Raw genomic sequence first — 18,179 nt, forward strand, 5'->3', positions numbered from 1 at the left:
AAAATTGAAAAACAGATACAAGCGCAATAGGGTCTTGTCTGGATATTAAGGTTAGAGATTTAGTTAAAAGCTGCTCACCTGTGAGGATTGTGTGTGACACTACCACTAGCTTAGTTGTCAGCCGCTTCAGCGTCCACAGATTTGTATATAATGGAAAGCCGGAGTAAGTGAACTTCGAGTGCACTACTGATTCACGAACGAACCATAAAACAAATTAGTTGAAGGTGATTTATTTGTCAACACATTTCAGAGTCAAATCAGACTCTTTTCTCTATGCATGTGGTTATCCGCTGGAGTGGCAGCCTGTTACAGTAGCTCCTTCTTTGCTCTCCTTTTTTCTATTTTTCCTTTCTCTTTTTTTTATTGTTACTCCAAAGGGACATTGCACTATGGAAAGCCATAAGAGGACCTGGACCTTTGATGGACTTTTTACCTTGTTTTTACTTGGATCTATTGTGTTGGGAAATCCAGGAACTGAACAAGACCCTATTGTCTACTCCAGAGAAGCTATACTGCTGCTTAGGGACACAGCAAGGCAGCATGCTGCTAATAGACCAGAGGACATTCCACCAGAAATAAGGAGGACTAAAAAGAGGTTGCAGAGCTGGAGCCCTCAGGAAAGCTAGAAGAAGGCGCTATAGACCTGCTCTTCCGTCCGTCATTATGGGCAATGTGAGATCACTCGGGAATAAGATGGACGAACTGTCGGTGCTGACCAGACATCATCGGGAATTAAGGGAGAGCAGCATGTTGCTGTTTACAGAGACCTGGCTCACCGAAGGTACTCCCGACACTGTTGTCTCGTTGGATGGCTTTAAACTCATTCGCTCGGACAGGACAAGGGAGAGCGGTAAGAGGAAAGGCGGAGGGCTGGCGATATTTGTGAGTGATAGATGGTGTGACTCTAGGCACATCGTGGTCAAAGAGCAAACATGCTGTAAGGACATTGAGCTATTAGCTGTGGGCATGAGACCTTTTTATTTACCGAGGGAACTATCGCATGTAATCATGATAGCTGCATATGTCCCCCCTTCTGTGAATGCTGATGCTGCCACTGAGGTCCTACAATCCACAGTGAGCATGATGCAGTCCCTTCACCCCCAAGCACTCCTTCTGGTTTCGGGAGACTTCAATCATGTGTCTCCAGCATCCATACTACCCAGTTGCACACAGTATGTTACCTGCCTCACTAGAGACAACAAAACATTGGACTTGTCCTTTGCCAATGTGAGAGGGGCATATGCCTCGGCAGCCCTACCGCCCCTTGGAAGATCGGATCACAACCTAGTGCACCTCCAACCCGTGTACAAGCCACTTGTACAGAGAGAACCTGCTGTCACTCGCACAGTGAGGATATGGACTGAGGAGAGTGATGATGCTCTGAGACTGCTTTGAAACAACCACTTGGGAAGTGCTGCAAGATTCCTATGGTGATGACATGGAAGGTCTCACACACTGTATAACGGACTACATTAATTTCTGTGTAGACAACACGGTACCCACAAAAGTAGTGAGGTGCTTCTCTAACAACAAACCATGGATCAGCCCCGGAATAAAGGCTCTTCTCAAAGAGAAGTTGGCCTTCAGATCAGGTGACAAGGGCAGGCTGAGAGAGGTTCAGAAGGATCTGAAGTATCTAATCAGGCAGGGAAAGGCTAATTATAAGAGAAGGATTGAACTGAAATTGTCACAGAAAAGGATCCATGAAGTCTGGGAGGGTCTAAAGTCTATATCTGGGCATAGACAGACAGACTGTCTCCAGGTTGGTTGTAGATAAAGAGGGGCTTAATGAACTTAATCTATTCTTTAACAGATTTAATCACACACTGGCTGCTCCTGCCCCTGCATACCATTCACACCTCTCTGCTACAATAACTTCACCCCCTGCTGCAACTTGTCAACTGAGCCAGGGTCTGTTCTTCACAAGTACCCAGGTTGCAAAAGAACTGAATAAGATCAAAGTTTTGAAGGCTGCAGGTCCTGACGGCATCAGTGCAAGGCTAATCAAGACCTGCGGGCACCAGCTGAGTGAGATCATTACATATCTGTTCAATATGAGCCTGAGAATGGGTATAGTACCACAACTGTGGAAATTATCGTGTGTGGTACCAGTTCCGAAGAAACCTTATCCGAAAGACCTTAATGACTATAGACCTGTAGCATTGACATCACACCTGATGAAGGTACTAGAGAGATTGGTTCTCACACGTCTCTGTCCTCTAGTGAGCTCAGATATGGACCCTCTCCAGTTTGCCTACAGGCCGGGCATTGGTGTGGATGATGCCATTATCCACCTTCTAGATAGGACTCTCTCTCACCTGGAGAAACCTGGGAACACTGTGAGAATAATGTTCTTCGATTTCTCTAGTGCTTTTAACACCATACAGCCAGGTCTACTGAGAGACAAGCTGGGCCTTGTTGGTGTGGACCTCCAACTCTCCTCCTGGATCCTTAACTACCTCACGAACCGACCTCAGTTTGTAAAGGTTCGGGACAGTGTGTCAGACACAGTGATCTGCAATACAGGGGCACCTCAAGGTACAGTTCTTGCCCCTTTTCTCTTCACACTGTACACTGCAGATTTTAGGTGCAACTCATCTAGCTGCTACTTGCAGAAGTATTTTGATGACTCTGCAATAGTAGGCCTCATCACAGGAGGAGATGAAAGAGAGTACAGAGATACTAACCAAGCTTTTGTGGAGTGGTGTCAGAGGAACCACCTTAGGATTAATTCCGGGAAGACCAAGGAATTGGTGGTGGACTTTCGCAAGGGCAAAAATCCACCAGTAGTGGTGAACATTCAGGGAAATGACATTGAGATAGTCGACACCTATAAGTACCTTGGTGTGATCCTCAATAATAAGCTTGACTGGGCCCATCACTTGGATGTAGTGTACAGGAAGGGCCAAAGCAGGCTTTATCTGCTTAGACGGCTGAGAGCCTTCGGATTTAGAGGGGCACTCCTTGCATCCTTCTTCAACTCTGTTGTGGCATCAGTCATCTTCTTTGGTGTGGCGTGCTGGGGTAGTGGCATATCAACCAGGGACAGGAATAGGCTGGACAAACTGATTAGAAGGGCCAGCTCTGTCCTGGGATGCCCCCTTGACCCAGTTCAGGAAGTAGGCGACAGGAGGATACTGGCCAAGGTGAGCTACATGGTGCAGAATGATTCCCATCCCATGCATGAGACCGTGACAAAGATGTGCAGTACTGTCAGTGACCGGCTACTTCATCCTAAATGTGAGAGGGAGCGCTATCGAAAGTCCTTCCTTCCTGCTGCAGTTAGGCTGTATAACCAGCACTGTCCAAAACGGAGAACGACCCAAACAGAGAACTGATAGATCCAAAGTTGTGACAGTCCGGTTACATTTTTTTTTCTTTTTTTCTTCGTATATGTACCTACCTACTGTCAATGTAATGCCTTTATGAATCTGTATCTGTACTTGTTCCTGCCTTGCTGCTGTAATGCTCTGAATTTCCCCAAGGTGGGACAATTAAAGGATTATCTTATCTTATCCTGAGATAGAAGTCTAATTTAACTCTGAAACGCGTTGACAACGAAAGCACCTTCAACTAATTTGTCTTATGCTTCATTCATGAATCAGCAGCACACTCGAAGTCCACTTACTCCGCCTTTCTACTTTAAAAACTGAAGCAGCAAATTTTGTGAAAAAATAAAATTTGACAGTTTCAATACTTTTGGTCACAACTGTATATCGTTTACATCTATCACTGTGAGAGCAAATAACAGCTGGGCGGTTGGGATTGTCGAGTGTCGGATGTTTGCTGATATGATATTCATGACAACCTTAACCCCTTAATGTCCAATGACGGACACAGTCCGTCATCAGACATTTCCCCTGCTTTGATGAGGGCTCCGGCGCTGAGCCCGCATCAAAGCCGGGACATGTCAGCTGTTATGAACAGCTGACATGTGCCCGCAATAGGCACGAGCGGAATCGCCGTCCGCCCGCGCCTATTAACTAGTTAAATGCCGCTGTCAAAGCTGACAGCGTGCATTTAAATAGCATTTCCGGCCGCCGGGCCGGAAATGACGTCACCGCCGACCCCCGTCACGTGATCGGGGGTCGGCGTCATGTTGCCTGGACAACCAGAGGTCTCTATGAGACCTCTCTATGGTTATTCCAGGCATATGGCTTTCAGCGCCACCCGGTGGTCGGCGCTGAAAGCACAGCAGTAAATCTGCCACATATGGGCGATCTGCTCATCGCCCATATGTAGCAGAGCCGATCGGGTTGCGCAAGCTTCTAGCCTCCTATGGAGGCTATTGAACCATGCCAAAAGTAAAAAAAAAAAAAAAGTTTAAAAATAAAAAAAAATTAAAAAAACCTAAAAGTTCAAATCACCCCCCTTTCACCCCAATTAAAATAAAACAGTAAAAAAAAATCCCACATACACATATTAGGTATCGCCGCGTTTAGAATCGCCCGATCTATCAATAAAAAAAAAGCATTAACCCGATCGCTAAACGGCGTAGCGAGAAAAAAATTAAAAACGCCAGAATTACGTTTTTTTGGTCACCAAGACATTGCATTAAAATGCAATAACGGGCGATCAAAAGAATGTATCTGCACAAATGTGGTATCATTAAAAACGTCAGTCCGGCACGGAAAAAATAAGCCCTCACCCGACCCCAGATCATGAAAAATGGAGATGCTACGGGTCTCGGAAAATTGCGCAAATTTTTTTTTTTTTTTTTTTAGCAAACTTTGGAATTTTTTTTCACCACTTAGATAAAAGAGGACATAGACATGTTTGGTGTCTATGAACTCGTAATGACCTGGAGAATCATAATGGTAGGTGAGATTTAGCATCTAGTGAACCTAACAAAAAAGCCAAGCAAAAAACAAGTGTGGGATTGCACTTTTTTTGCAATTTCACCGCACTTGGAATTTTTTTCCCGTTTTCGAGTACACGATATGGTAAAACCAATGATGTCATTTAAAAGTACAACTCGTCCCGCAAAAAATAAGCCCTCACATGGCCATATAAACGGAAAAATAAAAAAGTTATGGCTCTGGAAAGAAGGGGAGGGAAAAATGAAAATGTAAAACCAAAAATACCCCTGGTCATTAAGGGGTTAAGAAATATTAATTGAAAATAGAAGCATTACTTCAATTCAGTTGCATACTGTTCTGTTACAATTTATTATACTTTTTCTTTTTTTTTCTTTGTTTAGACATATAGTCAGCTAGCTCACCCCATTCAGCAAGCCAAAGCAATGGGACTTCGGTTTCATTCAAGGGTTCTGGACATTGACAATATTGATGTAAGTATATAAGCTACAGTATATGCGGCATGTTATAGACCTGTGTATTAATAGCAAAAAATGGAGCTAAAACTAATTTTTGCAATTGGATCTCGTTAAATATGTTGCACTTTTTGGTTGTTATAGGCGATTTTCTCTGCACATTCAATTTTGATGTGGCCTTAAATTATCTGACAGGAGCTGAGAAAAAAGTGTTACGCTATGTGCCCACGTTGAAGAAATGCTGCGGATTTGTCCGCAGCATTTCCGCAACTCCCTGCCGCGGGTAAAACTCATGCAGAATTCACATGCGTTTTCCCGCAAAATTCAAGCGCTTTTCCAAGCGATTTGAAGCATCGCTTGGAAAAGTGATTGACAGGTTGGTCCCACTTGTCAAACATAGTGCTTGACAAGTGTGACCAACTTTTTACTATTGATGCTGCCTATGCTGCATTATTAGTAAAAGATAGGATGTTAAAAATAATAAAAAAAAAAATAAAAAATCTGGATATACTCACCATCTGTCGGTCCCCGATCTCCTCAGCGGCGCTCCCGGTCCGTTCCGTTCTCAGGCGTGCTTTGCAAGAATGACCTTTGTGATGTCAAGTGAGCGTTTGAATGCAATCCTATGGAGGCTGAATCGCCGCGATTCCGCAAAATTAATGGACATGCTGCAGATTTTTCCGCAGTGCGATTCCGCAGCGGAAAAATTCACAGCATTGGCAAAGCAACTGCAGAATCCCATAGGATTGCATTGTGTGCGTTTTAACTAGCGTTTTTTAAGCGTTTCTGCGGCGGCCTCGCCGCTGTGGAAACGCTTAAAGAACGCAACGTGGGCACGCAGCCTTACAAACTCTTTTGTCCCACCATTACACAAACGTAACTGATGGATTCTCAATTAAAGGGGTTAGGTGACAAGTCGGCAGTCACTCTGTGCTGCAGATTTATGAAATGTCAGGATTCTCCTGGAGAGGGTGGGCCCATGATCACAAGTATGCGATTTGCATATATGTCACGTGCCGACTAGACGTGCGCGACCTCTCAATGCAAATGAACTTAGTGAGGTCGGATTGTGGCCAGGAATATGCAAATCGCCTACTTGTGGTCACACGCTCACCCACTCCTGGCACTGTAGAATGCCAGCATAACGCACGTTGCACCTTGTGAGAACTCTGAGTTACTGCAGACTTGTACCCCAAGGCTGGACAACTCCTTTAACTCATTATTCAGCTAGCCATAAATAATTCAACACAGGCTATAGAAGACAAATGGTTGCAACATTTTAATGAAACCCCTTGGCAATATTGATGTGTAGCACCAAATACATGTATTTAATGTTTTTTTTTTTTTTGTGTGTGTGTGTTCAATTTAACTTGTATCATTTTAAACTGTAGTTCCGAAAGGAACCTCTAAGCTACAGTCTGTTCTGTGCTTTCAGCCACCAGCTATAGCCTATGGATCTTCTCTTTTAGATTTAATTTTGTTTAACATGCAGAACAATTTCAAAATCAAGTGACAAAGAGATTAGAAGTAATTCTGTGATTATAGTTTCAATGTTTTATATAGTTTATTTCTATTGGTAATATTTCTTATGTAAGCTTATACAATTTAATTATTCCTTGTTATGCATATATTGACAGTAATTGAAAAACTACCATGGTGATAATTTAATTTAGTTTTTTAAATAATTCTATTCATTTTTGTCCCAGCTTGCCATGGGAAAAATGATGGAACAAGGTCCAGTACTTATCATAACTTTTCAGGCTCAGATAGTTATGGTTCTTAAAAATCAAAAAGGGGAGGTTGTCGAAGGAGATCAGGCAAGTATATACTTGTATATATTGGTTTTAGTTTTGTCATAACAGCTAAATCTAATGGCCTCTACTCCCTGCTGATTCTCCTGGATTTCTCTGCAGCATTCACACTCTATATGCTGAAGGACACTGTTATCTTCCTACCTCTTTGACCGCTCCTTTACTGTATCTTTTGCTTGCTCCTCTTTCTCTCCCCTTTGCCTTAAGGGCATGTCACACTAAGAGATATCGCTAGCAATATCGCTATAACTAGTGACGTTATAGCGATATTGCTAGCGATATCTCTGTGTCTGATACTTACCAGCGACCGGCTCCCCCCGCTGGTTATCGCTGATCGCGCGAGAACGTCCTGGACTGTTTCTCGTCGTCAGCTTCCTGTGGCGCTTCCTGCTGTGAGGACGAGCGACGCGTGGAGCCGGGCGGGAGGACGCAGGATCGCCTAGTGTGACAGGTAAGTAGCGATCCCCGTCCCCAGCGATGTCGCTAGTGAGATCTGCCTATGTGGCAGCTCACTAGTACCAGCGATCCTGACTGCGTCATATCGCTGGTCGGGATCGCTGGTACAACGCTAAGTGTGACAGTACCTTTACTCTCAGGGTTCCTCAAGGTGCTGTCTTTGACTTCCTCTTTTTCTCCATGTACACCACCCCTATTGGACAAATAATCAGTTGATTTTGTTTTCAGTACCATCTCTATGCCGATGACACCCAATTTTACACATTGTCTCCTGACATCAACCCTGCATTACTACAAAATACCAGTGATTACCTTTCCGCTGTCTCAAACATTATGTCCTCCCTCTATCCAAAGCTAAATCTGTCAAAAACTGAACTCCTTGTGTTTCCTTCCTCCACTAACCTACCTATGCCCGATATTGATTCAGATCTCTCCTTCACTCTCCATATCCAATAACTCGCTCGCTCATGTCATCTGCACCTCAAAAACTTCTCTAGAATTCAACCTTTTCTTACTTTTGACTCGGCAAAAACTTACTGTAACTCCTATTAATTCTCGTTTGGACTATTGTAACGCTACTAATCGATCTTCCTCTTGCCAAACTCTTCCCTCTTCAATCTGTCTTGAATGCAGCAGCCAGGATCATATTCCTTTACAACCGCTAAACCGAAGAGTCTTCCCTGGGCCAGTCATTTGTACTGGTTACCCATCCAATACAGAGTTCAAAATAAAGTTATCACTCTTACCCACAAAGCGCTCCACGGTTTAGCACCACTATTCTCCTCCCTCATCTCGGTCTACCACACTACCCTTGCCCTCTGTTCTGCTAATGATTTAAAACTAATATCCTTAATAATCTGACCCTCCCATTCCCGTCTCCAAGACTTCTCGTGCACTGCGCCAATTCTTTGGAATGCACTACCCAGGACAATTCGATTTAATTCCCAATACCCACAGTTTTAAGCATGGCCTAAAAACACATTTCTTTAGACTGGCCTATCACCCCACCTCTAACTAGCCCCATTTTGCCCATACAAATTTTTCTTCAAAATCATGACCCCTTAGCATCTGTTCACACCCTTCATGCACTTAATAGCCCTTTGTGTCTGTACTGTACACATACTGGCTGGTGACCGGTTCATGGAAGGTTAGGTGTATCCCCTATTTAATAATAGTAATCTTAATTTTTATATAGCGCCAACATATTCCGCGGCGCTTTACAGTTTGCACACATTGTCACCGCTGTCCCCGATGGGGCTCATAATCTAAATTCCATATCATTATGTCTTTGGAATGTGGGAGGAAACTGGAGAACCCGGAGCAAACCCACGCAAACACGGGGAGAACATACAAACTCCTTGCAGATGTTGTCCTTGGTGGGAGTTGAACACAGGACTCAAGCCCTGTAGTGCTAACCACTGAGCCACCATGCTGCCCCTATTTAGTGTATTATGGCTGTACCGTACAATATGAGCTCATTTTACTATTCGCCTTTTGTGTTCCCCCTATTTCCTCATAGGTTGTAAGCTTGCGAGCAGGGCCCTCACTCCTTTTGATATCTGAGTTATGTTTACACTGTAATGTCTTTGTTATCTGTACAAGTCCCCTGTAAAATTGTAAAGTGCTGCGGAATCTTTTGGCGCTATAAAAAAATAAACATTATTATAAGTTTGTGAACCCCAAGCATTTTTAGTAAAACATGAATTATAGACAACAAACTTTTACTTTTAATGTTTCAAATGGAATCATTATTAATAACAGAGTAGCGCAATAATGATAACGATTGGTAAACTTATAAATTAGTCTTGTTATTAGGTTTACATACCTTAAGTTGACCATTTGCCTAGATCATCGGACTAAACGCATCCCTCTTTTGGGTCCCCCCGTTTTGCGAACATACACAACAATGCTATTCAAGCTGATCTTTTAGGGCCCTGTTTATACATGGCTTTTTATGCATTTTAGTTTGCATGAAAATGCAAACTCAGGTCAAAATGTGAAAGGGAAAAAAATGCACCATAAGAATGAGATTTTAGAAATCTCATTAATTTTACTGAGTGTGTGAAATGTCATTTTTTTTCTGCACAAAATAAGCGTGGAGAAAATGTTAAAAAAAATAAATATATGTGAACAAGCCCTAAAAGGGAGTCTGTTGCCAGGTTTTTACTACCCCATCTGAGGGCAGCATGATATATGAGCAAAGACCGGATTACAGAAATTTGTCACTTACTGGGCTTCTTGCTGCAGTTTTGATGAAATCTCTGTTTCATCTTTTGCTGATCTACCAGTTCTCTAAATGCTGAGCTCTGCATAACGGCGCTCACAGCACTGATTGGTAGCTTTTTGCCTTTGCAGCCTATGCACAGAAAACATAGAAAGCTGCCAATCAGAGGTGGGTTTATATAGTGATCATGAATATTGAGGACTACCTAACAGTAGATTTGTTAGTTCTCTAGTCAGAATAACTCTTTAAAACCAGTGTAAAGAAATTCCACTCTTGTGTTGATTCAGATACATTAATGTCTTAACATTGTTGATAGCTGGCACTTTTAAATCGGGTATTAAAGAGGTTAGCTTTTTCATCTTTATTTTGGCAAATGTATTGGGAATAATGTTTAAAAAGCATCTGTATGCACAGAATTCATGGCAAGAACAAGCCAAGCACACAGTGCACCCTTGGTGTGGCCAAATAGTTCAGTGAACCTTCCCATCAACTTGCTTGACCTCTATCTCCACCCCCTTCTTTGACAGCCCTGGCTTCAGAGAGCCAGAGAAGAACTAACAAGTGCCGAAGCAGCTGTAAAAACAGCATCTCCATCTCTGCCATTGTCAGATTTTTCTTTAAATATGGAACAGAAAAAAACAACTTTTGAAAGCATTACAATAGCCCTGGCATGAACTCTGGTACTATTATTAATAGAGCAAACATTATAAGGAAGTTTGTTTGAATGGTCACATTACATAAAATTGATGTTTTTTCCTTTTCTTGCTAACATAGGATAAAGTTTTACGAATGCTTTACGTGTGGGCTCTTTGTCGAGATCAAGATGAACTTAACCCTTATGCAGCCTGGAGGCTTTTAGATATTTCTTCATCTGCTTCTGAGCAGATCCTTTGATATCTCACAGGCCGCCTTGTTACAGCAGAAAAAGTCGGAGTTGAGTTGTATTCTGCAAAGAACACTGAAATAAAAGAACATTCTCTCCTTAAGCGAGATTACAATTTACTACCATATTGGTGAGATCCAACTGCCAGGAAATGCCTGACTTTTGATCACCTTATTTAAGATTTTGCTCACGAAGAGTAAACTCCACATTTCCTGAAAAAAAAACATTTACTGATGTGATGTATAATTTATGTATGTCTCCTGAAATTTTTAAATGGTGGTTTAACAGTGTATATTCTCAGTAAGTAATTTGCCTCTGTCATTTTTTTTTTTGTTTGACCTGTATATTGTAAAATAATATTTTCTGTTTTGCCAAATGAAAAAAACTGAATCGATTTTTTTTTTCATATTTTTTGCCACTCGTGTTTGTCTCATCATTTTCTCCTGGAGTGCGCCACTCCTTAGTTTCCTGGGTACTGGGGAGAAGTGTGCTCCTGCTTCATTGACATCTGCATTTTTGTGCCACTGGCTGAACTCTGATGCTGTCGGCAGAGGCCGCTTTGCCCTCTGCAGTACTGGAGCAGTGCAGTGGTGGCCATACATGTGCAGATCTTACTAGCTCTTTCTGGTGGCGCTTGTAAGCACTGCTTTGACGGTGGCCAGTATCACTGGAGTGCAATATTAGCAAGCCAGCTTCTGAGCAATGCTTACAATCTGTAGTACGGTCTATTATGATAGCTTTTGCCCTCCACCATAAACTTGCTGTAGCCATTACCCTTAGATAGGCTCTGATTAACCCCTTCACCACGAAGCCTGTTTTCACCTTCCTGACCAGGCTAATTTTTACAATTCTGACCACTGTCAGTTTGAGGTCATAACTCTAGAACGCTTCAATGGATCCCGTTTTCTCGTGACATATTGTACTTTATGATAGTAGTAAAATTTCTTTGATATGATTTGCGGTTTTTGTGAAAAAAAATGGAAATTTGGCGAAAAATTGAGAAAATTTCACAATTTTCAAACTTTTAATTTTTATGCCCTTAAATCAGTCATATCGCACAAAATAGTTAATAACATTTCCCACATGTCTACTTTTACATCAGAATAATTTTGGAAACATAATTTTTTTTGTTAGGAAGTTATAAGGGTTTAAAGTTGATCAGCTATTTCTCATTTTTACAACAAAGTTTGCAAAACCATTTTTTTTAGGGACTACCTCACATTTGAAGTGACTGAGGGGCCTGTATGATAGAAAATACCCTAAAGTGACACCATTCTAAAAACTGCACCCCTCAAGGTGCTGAAAACCACATTCAATACGTTTATTAACTCTTCAGGTGCTTCACAGGAATTTTTGGAATGTGTAAGAAAAAAATAAACATTTCCTTTTCTTTCACAAAAATTTTCCAATTTTTTTTTTACTTTTGCAAGGGTAACAGGAGAAAATGGACCATATATTTTGTTGTGCAATTTCTCCTGAGCATGCGGGGCACACGGCAGGGCTCGGAACAGAAGGCGTGCCATTTCACTTTTTGAATGTAAAATTTGCTGGCACAATTAGCAGACACCATGTCATGTTTGGAGAGCCCCTGATATGCCTAAACAGTGGAAACCCCCCACAAGTGACACCATTATGGAAACTAGACCCCTTTGGGACCTTACCGAGATGTATATTGGGCACTTTGAACCCCCAAGTACTTCATAGAAGTTTATAATGTTAAGCTGTGAAAATGAGAAAAAAAATCACATTTTTCCCAGATAAACCTTTTTTAGCTCCAAATTTTGCATTTTCATAAGGGTAACGAGAAATTGCTCCATACAATTTGTTGTATAATTTCTCCTGAGTGTAGTGATGAGTGAGTATACTCGTTGCTCGGGTCTCCCCGAGCGTGGTCTCCAAGTATTTTGGCTTGCTCTGGGATTTCGTTTCTGTCGCTGTAGCTGCATGATTTGTGACTGCTAGACAGCTTGAATACACGTGTGGAATGCCTGTTTGTTAGGGAATTCTCACATGTATTCAGCCTGTCTACAAGTCGCAAATTATGCAGCTGAGATGACAAAAACTAAATCTACGAGCACATCCACATACTCGGAGATCACCCGAGCAACGAAGCTACTCGCTCATCACTACCTGAGTGTGCAGCTACCCAATATTTTGAGGAAAACTGTTTAGGTTCATGGCAGGGCTTGGAAGGAAAAGAGTGCCATTTGAAATTTTTAATATAAAATATGCTGGACTAATTAGCTGTTGCCATGTCGAGTTTGGATAGCCCCTGATGTGGCTAAACAGTGGAAACCCCCCACAAGTGACACCATTTTGGAAACTAGACCCCTTTGAGACCTTACCTAGATGTCTACTGAGAACCTTGAATCCCCAGGCGCTTCACAGAAGTTTATAACATTAAGCCGTAAAAATAAAAAAAAATACATTTTTCCCACAAATCTTTTTTTAGCTACAAAGTTTGTATTATCACAAGGGCAAAAGGAGAAAATGGACCCCAGTTTGTTGTGCAGTTTCTCCTGAGTTCACCGATGCCCCATATATGGTCGAAAACTACTTTTGAGTCACAGTGCAATGCTCAGAAAGGAAGTAGTTCCATATTACACTGCAGATTTTGCTGCACTTGTTTGAGGGTGCCATGTTACATTGACTGAGCCCCTGAGTTGCCAGAACAGCAGAATCCCCCATAAATGACCCCATTTTACCAATTAAACCTCTCAATGAACTCATCTAGGGGTATAGTGATTATATTGACACCACAGGTGCGTCACAAACTTTTATACCATTGGGCAGTGAATAAAAAATAATTTACATTTTTACCACCAAGGTTGTGTGTTAGCCCCAAGTTTTACATTTTCACACTGGGAAATGGGTAGAAATGGCATCAGAATTTGTCCCACAATTTCTGCTAAAAGTAGAAATACCCTTTATGTGGCTGTACAGTACTACTTAGCCATATGGAGTGACTAGGGAGGGACGGAGGACTATTTGCCTCCTGGAGCACAGATTTTCCTAGACTAGTTTGTGGATTCCATGTAAAGAGCCCCTAAGTGCTAGAAAAGCAGAATCCTCCATCAAGTGACCCCATTTTGGAAATTATAACCTTTTGGGAATTCATCTACAGATGTAGTGACGATTTTAACTCCATGGGCGGTTTCCAGAAACAGGCAGCAGTGGATGTTGCCGAGTGAAAATTGCAAACTGCTGTTGTAGTAACCAGTACGCTGCAGTGACCAGTACGTTGCAGTCACCAGTACATTATGCCCAGCTCATGCTTCTGGAGACCTGTAAATTAGGCGGGCTCTCCACTACAGAAATACCAAACGTGGGCGTTAAATGTTGTTTAGGCATACTGGCACTCAGAAGGGAAGGGGGGGCATTTGGATTTGGGAGCTGAGAATTTGCTGAATTTCTTTTGGGGAGTGAGGAGCCATTTTACATTTTCAGATCCTTTGTGTTACCTGTAATGTGGAAGCCCTTATATTTCCGTTAACAGATGACGTTCCTGAGTAAGGGCTTGCTTTTTTTGTGGATTAAGTTGAAGCTTTTATTTGGAACATTTTACATAACTTTTGGGATCACATTTATCTGGTCCTCTACGCTGAGCACGCACTTTGGGGTTTCCATCTAAATTTCCGAGTGACTTGACAGATGAAACCCCTGAGGGATCAATTCACTATAATGAGGCAGCAGATTTACTCTGGCCTCTGTTCAGAGGTGTCCTTTTCAGAAGTGCACAAAACTGTGCAATCCTAAAAAGCAGGGCTGTGGAGTCAGTAAGCCAAACCTCTGACTCCAAAATTCCCATGAAACTGACTGCACAACCCCAACTCCCTCATACATGGCTCATGTTTAAATGATAAATTGACTGTAGTAAAATGGTAACATCAGGCTTTTAATATTTATTATGATAAAGTATATCTAAATGGCTTAATTTTTGTATGTTCTATTTATTGGAATACAACTTTAGAACAAATAATACTTTGCATATTTACAATTTATTATACACTCTGCAGTAAGTGGGGGAAAGAAACAGTTTTCAACAAAAATGAACTGAATAGCATTTGTGCAGTCTGTGAATTTGTTCTGAGATAGTATCGCCTCCATCAGATCCTCCTTTATAGATGACCTCAAATGTGACCTATTTATTTTAAGGCTAGAGAACAACCGCTCTACAGTAACTTGGGTTGGATGCAAAGCAGTAACCACATGGACAATAGCTCTACAAATTTCAGGGTATAAAGGAATGGCCTCGTGCAGTCAGTTTTGATGAATAATTGGACTCTTCTACTTCTTTGAGAGCAAGTGAAAAATTTTGCTGAAATATGGTCAATCTGTTTTCTATGGGAGTGCAATCTTTTTCCCTGCAGCAATGCTTTGCCTGCACCATGTCATCCAAATACTTGTCGAAATCAAACTCCACATCTGATGAGGATGAAGGAATAGCAGCAGCAGGACCCGAGTCATCTATCTCTTGGCCGTCCTGTCGCCCACTCATCCTAACTGCTACCTCAATCAGAGCTTTTCCTTTAGTAAACCGTTAATCATCCAGCAATATACGATGACTCGGGTCCACATAAACAGCTGCCAGAAGAATTTTATTTTCTAACTAGCTGAAGAGCCAGTCGCTGCTCGGGCATTGTAACTAACTACGGTTAGTTATAACAAATTATAATGAATATATATGTATATATATATATATAAAGCTGAGTGTATAGCCACATTCACTATAATATCCCACCAGCCAGAGCTACCAGACTACTACCCCTAATATCCCACATCGTCCCAACAGCCAGGGCCACCGGACTGCTAATATGCAACATCATCCTGTCAAAGCCACCGGACTACTACCCCTAATATCCCACATCATCCTGTCAGCCATAGCCACCGCACAACTACCACTAATATCCACATCATCCCATCACAGTTGCCATACTACTAGCCTTAATATCCCACATCATCCCGTCAGCCATAGCCACCGGACTACTACCACTAATATCCCACATCACCCCGTCAGCCTGGGATCAGAATCAGAGCGCTGAGTGGAATTGCCCTAACTTCCATATCGGGAATCCCTTTAAGAGAGACCTGGTGTCAGAACCAGAGCGCTGAGTGGATTTGCCCTGACTTCCATACCAATGATCCCTTTAATAGAAGCCTGGGGTGAGAATCGGAGCGCTAATGGATTTACCCTAACTTCCATACCAGAAATCCCTTTAAGAGAGGCCTGGGGTCAGTACCAAAGTGCAGAGTGGATTTGCCCTCATTTCCATACCGGGGATCCCTTTAAGAGAGCCTGGGATCAGAACCAGAGCGCTGAGTGAATTTGCCCTGACTTGCATACCAATGATCCTTTTAATAGAATCCTGGGGTCAGATTCAGAGCGCTGAGGGATTTGCCCTAACCTCCATACAGGAGATCCCTTTAAGAGAGCCTGGGGTCAGTACCAGAGCATTTGAAGGCAATTGCCCTGACTTCTATATCGGAGATCTCTTTAGAGAGCCTGGAGTCAGCACCAGAGCGCTGAGTGGAACGGTCCTAACTTCCATACCGGGGATCCCTTTACGAGAGGCCTGGGGTCAGAACCAGAGCGCTTAGTGGAATTGCCCTAACTTCCATACCAATGATCCCTTTAAGAGGGAAGATGTGACTATGGGATGGAGGATGTGTATATGGGCACAGGAGGGGGGATTCATTTGTCATGTGCTCTCTGCTCCTTTCTGTGGGGCAGACAAAGGCTGGGAGCTTATGTTCCTGGGGATGTTAGATTTCTCCCACCCCGTCAGTGTGTCTGCTGAGGTGTTTTCTGGAGTGGGAAAACTGTTGCTCATAGCAACCAATCACTGCGCAGCTTCTTTTAAACAGCTCTGGTGAAATGAAAGATGCTTCGTGATTGGTTGGTGGTACACACACGCATTCAAATTTATATATGGAGATAGCAGTGTCTCTGTTTCAGTGAAGCAGCAATGCCATCTGCGATTAAACCTCTTTGGGACAGGCAAAACAACAAGTTCTTCCACTCCTTTATAAAAATGCCAGGAGTAAAATCCTCAGCTTGTAACTTTTTAGTCACTGTAAATGGGTGATGAAGCAATTCCTTCAATTCAGGCACCTGTGTCCATTGACCTTCATGTAGTGTTACCTGAAGGTTGGCCATATCTACAAGGAAGGGTTTCAGCTCAAGCAAACACTTAATCTTTAAATAGATGCTGCCCCACCGAGTTGCTTGATCCACAATTGCCCCGTTTCCAGCACATCTTCAAGATGGAATCAGTTTTCGGGGTTGTGGCAGCAATAGCCAATTTCTTCACTTTGCCAATCAGATTCCCAGCATGTCCCTCTTGCAGACTATATCTTATTGCCAGCTGCAGCGTGTGCACAACACAGCCCATGTGATGAATAGGAAAGAGGTGTGAAGCAGCTTCAACAAGATCATCTAATTGTAAAGAATCATTTTTCTGTTCTTCTGTAGTAATATCTGTTTGTTCCTCCGTTATGGGAACAGGACTGTGGCCTTCCAACTCCAACATACTGAATGTGAAATGTTCATTATTCTCATTCATCAGTTGAATTGTACTCATGTTTGAAGCATTATCAGTTACAATAGCAAGGACCTGTTCTTTTTTGAGTTCATATTCTTGCAGAACTTTTTCCACTAAGGTCTGGAGAAACTGGCTGCTGTAATGAGCTTTAGTATCTTTTACTGCCAGCGTCTTGGTAACAATTTTCTTTGTTGTCACAAACATATCGAACGTTGATAGCAAAATAGTTCACACTGTGACGTGTGCAGGCATCCATTTTAAGAAATGCAATACGTCTCTTGAGAGTCTTTAATATCTTCCTTTTGGTTAAGGGCTTCTTCTATCACTAATTTTCTAATACTTTCTCTTTCCAGAGAAACACCAAGTTGTGAGCCATTTCTCCATTAAAGGGCCTGTCACACTAAGATATCGCTAGCAATATCGCTATAACTTGTGACGTTATAGCGATATTGCTAGCGATATCGCTGTGTCTGATACCTATGACCCGCTCCCCCGCTGGTTATCACTGATCGCGCGAGAACAGGCTGGACAGTTTCTCGTCGTCAGGTTCCTGCTGTGACGACGAGCGACGCGTGGAGCCGGGCGGGAGGACGCAGGATCGCCTGGTGTGACAGGTAAGTAGCGATCCCCGTCCCCAGCGATGTCGCTAGTGAGATCTGCCTGTGTGGCAGCTCACTAGCGACCACTTAGCGATGTACCAGCGATCCTGACCGCGTCATATCGCTGGTACATCGCTAAGTGTGACAGTACCTTTAGAGCTGTAAAAGCTGGTCGTGCAAATAATGATAATGGTACACAGTCCTTCACAACAAGCTTGATGAGCTGTCTTTTAAACACATCTGCTGTCATTGTTACAATAACTTTGTCACAAAATATCTTGTAACTGACGTTTGAGACGCTCTTTCCTCCTTTGCCTGGTGTGAAGTGCTGGTCCCTGGTTTCTTGGTGCTACTGTGATCTTTTTCAGTCACAGATTTGTAAACTTCTGGTT

The 18,179-nt window shown here is 42.5% G+C and overlaps 1 protein-coding gene across 1 annotated transcript in view; it reads left to right on the forward strand.

Moving 5' to 3' along the window:
* The window catches only part of TIMM44 (translocase of inner mitochondrial membrane 44), a 100,377-nt gene extending 89,337 nt beyond the window's left edge, over positions 1-11,040 (forward strand). Inside the window, exons 11-13 of the mRNA XM_073544685.1 lie at positions 5,201-5,290; positions 6,979-7,089; positions 10,538-11,040. Coding sequence (XP_073400786.1) covers positions 5,201-5,290; positions 6,979-7,089; positions 10,538-10,657 — 321 coding nt within the window. The 3' untranslated portion in view covers positions 10,658-11,040. The remainder of the gene's footprint in view (positions 1-5,200; positions 5,291-6,978; positions 7,090-10,537) is intronic.
* Positions 11,041-18,179: the final 7,139 nt, after the last annotated feature.

The sequence above is a fragment of the Dendrobates tinctorius genome, unplaced genomic scaffold (genome assembly GCF_039654945.1).
Source record: "Dendrobates tinctorius isolate UK_male_01 unplaced genomic scaffold, ASM3965494v1 ptg000011l, whole genome shotgun sequence".
Classification (NCBI taxonomy): Eukaryota; Metazoa; Chordata; class Amphibia; order Anura; family Dendrobatidae; genus Dendrobates; species Dendrobates tinctorius.